The sequence below is a fragment of the Oryzias melastigma genome, linkage group LG11 (genome assembly GCF_002922805.2).
Source record: "Oryzias melastigma strain HK-1 linkage group LG11, ASM292280v2, whole genome shotgun sequence".
In the NCBI taxonomy this organism is placed as follows: Eukaryota; Metazoa; Chordata; class Actinopteri; order Beloniformes; family Adrianichthyidae; genus Oryzias; species Oryzias melastigma.
Genome location: NC_050522.1, coordinates 26,274,611 through 26,277,076, shown reverse-complemented (window position 1 = coordinate 26,277,076; position 2,466 = coordinate 26,274,611). Strand labels below are relative to the sequence as shown.

General features: G+C 37.9%; 1 protein-coding gene across 2 annotated transcripts in view; it reads left to right on the top strand.

Moving 5' to 3' along the window:
- Positions 1 to 2,466, top strand: part of celf3a (cugbp, Elav-like family member 3a) — a 38,184-nt gene that overhangs the window by 934 nt on the left and 34,784 nt on the right. For both annotated transcript variants that reach the window (XM_024298245.2, XM_024298243.2), the window contains exon 2: positions 1,336 to 1,488. In XM_024298245.2, the coding sequence (XP_024154013.1) occupies positions 1,344 to 1,488 (145 nt within the window). In that variant the 5' untranslated portion in view covers positions 1,336 to 1,343. The remainder of the gene's footprint in view (positions 1 to 1,335; positions 1,489 to 2,466) is intronic.

Below are 2,466 nucleotides of genomic sequence, written 5' to 3'. Positions count from 1 at the left end.
TAAACTTCAAAATAGCACAAAAAAAAAAACCCCTGAAAAAAGCCTAAATTAGCCAAAATAGCTAGCGTGTGGCTAAAATCAACTTTGACACGCGCTCTAAATGGTTCAATCCAGCCAAGTTGTAAAGAAAAAATAAATCAAGGATGTTGAAATGCCAATTCCTGTGGTGAGTTATGGTTATTTAAAGAAACGACCACAATGCTCAATTCCTCCACTAGGGCACCAAAGGAAAAGGAAAACGAGCATGAAGAGATCAGGAAATGAACAGATTTCTTTGCAGGAGCGCATGCCACGTCCAGGAAAGATGCAGTTTGGTTCCCTGCCAGCCTGTTAAGTTGCTATAAAATGATCAGGTGTGACACCACAATTACCCAAACGTTGTCAAAAAAGAAGAAAGATTGACGTGGACTGCCAAGCATTTCAGAAAATATGGAGGAAATAAGAATAAAGCTACCCCTCTTTTAGACCCTTTTTCATCCCAACCACAAATCACCACCAAACAAGAACATACTAATGAAATTCTGTCATTAAAACAACCATTCTAATTCAATTCAATTCAATTCCATTTTATTTATATAGCCCAAAATCACAAAGCAATTTGCCTCATTGGGCTTCAAAATATGAACAATAGTTAAAAACTAAACAGACTAAATAATAATCAAAGGGCCAAAGATCTATCACAGTGAACCTGGTCCTGTTTGGATAACCACACTGATATCAAGGAATTATTCATATTTTTTATGCCATTTAGATGTGAAGTTTCTGTAACACAAACATTTGATTATAAACATAAACAAAGCTACAGATAAAAAGTTGACCTAAAGGTTATTTTGCTATCATGTTACTGGTCCCGCCCCTGAACCAAAATGAGTTCGACACCCCTGCTTTAGACCCTTTTTCATCCCAACCAAAAATCATCAGACACACCACCAAACGAGAGCAGACTGATGAAATTCTGTCATCAAAACAACCGTTTCAATTAAAGTGTCAAAGATCTATCACAGTGAACCTCGGCCTGTTTGGATAATCACACTGATACATATTTTTTAGGCCACTTTGAGGGAAGTTCCTGCAACACACAAACATTTATTTGATTATAAATGTATACTTTCTGTGATCATTTTTTACAGCCTATTCCTAAAGAATTTATGGAGAACTGTCCATTTTTAACCACATTACCTCATAAAATATGATTTTTTCTTTCTTTCTCGTGAGCATTTTCACCATTGGAGCCTTCCAACTCCACACTCTCCCTCTTGCACTTCCATCGCCGGCCTCCTGTTTGCACCTCCTGTGCAGTGTGACTGTGACTCCTGACTGTTCTCCGCTCTCCAGACTTCTCAATGAAGGAGCCCGACGCAATCAAGCTCTTCATCGGGCAGATACCCCGAAACCTGGAGGAGAAGGACCTGAAGCCCATTTTCGAGCAGTTTGGCAAAATCTACGAGCTGACGGTGATAAAGGACAAATACACGGGGATGCACAAAGGTGAGGGAAGGAGTTTCTTTGTGTTCTCTGTCTGTTATTGGATTTCCTGTAAATATGATTTAGGTTAAACGACTCCTTATTGAGCCGTTGTCCCTTCAGAGGCTTTTCAAAGACGTGTGTGAGGCCAAACACCCGAAGGCTTCATTGATCCGCAGAGAAAAACTCATGCACTTGGTTAAGGAGCTGCTCCTCTGAGCCAGCGCTTGATTATTCCTAAGATTGCAGCTGATGATTATGGATCAAAATGAGGCAATCTCTGGAGATTTCTCCTAAAATCTGACTTTTCTCATCAAAGCAAAACTCGATCTGATTATTTTTTTTAGACGTAAAGCTCCACTTGAGTTCTCTTTCATCTGAAAACACGTGTCAAAGTCAAGGCCCGGGGGCCGGATCCGGCCCTCCAGGTAATGCTATCCGGCCCTCCAGATCATTTCATTTTATTGTTATTAATGACCTGATGTTATCTTGAGCTCATCTCTAACTTGTATAATTTTGACAAAATATATTTTTCTAGAGAGTAAAATATTGAAAGTTATTTAAGGTTTAAGTTGATTTATTCTCGAATAATATTCCTGTATTTTTATTATTCATAATTATGTTAAAAGGTTAGTTTTAAAGTTTTAAAAATTGACATTCAGCTAGCTTTTTGGATTATTTTGGCATTTACTAAGATTTTTTTTGGCTATTTTGGAGTTCAGCTAATACTTCAGCTACAGGCTAGCTGTGTTGGCTAATTTGAGCTTCTTTTTAAGCTTTTTAGGCTGTTTTAGAGTTAATATTTCAGCTATGTGCTATCTGCTTTGGCTAATTGAGGCTTTTTTAACGTTTTTTTTCGGCTGTTTTAGAGTTGGGCTTGTATTTACACTCTACTAGCTACATGCTAGCTATTTTGGCTAATTTAGAGTTTTTCCGTTTTTTAGGCTATTTTGAAGTTTAGCTATTTTTTCGGCTACATGCTAGCTGTTTCGGCTAACCTAA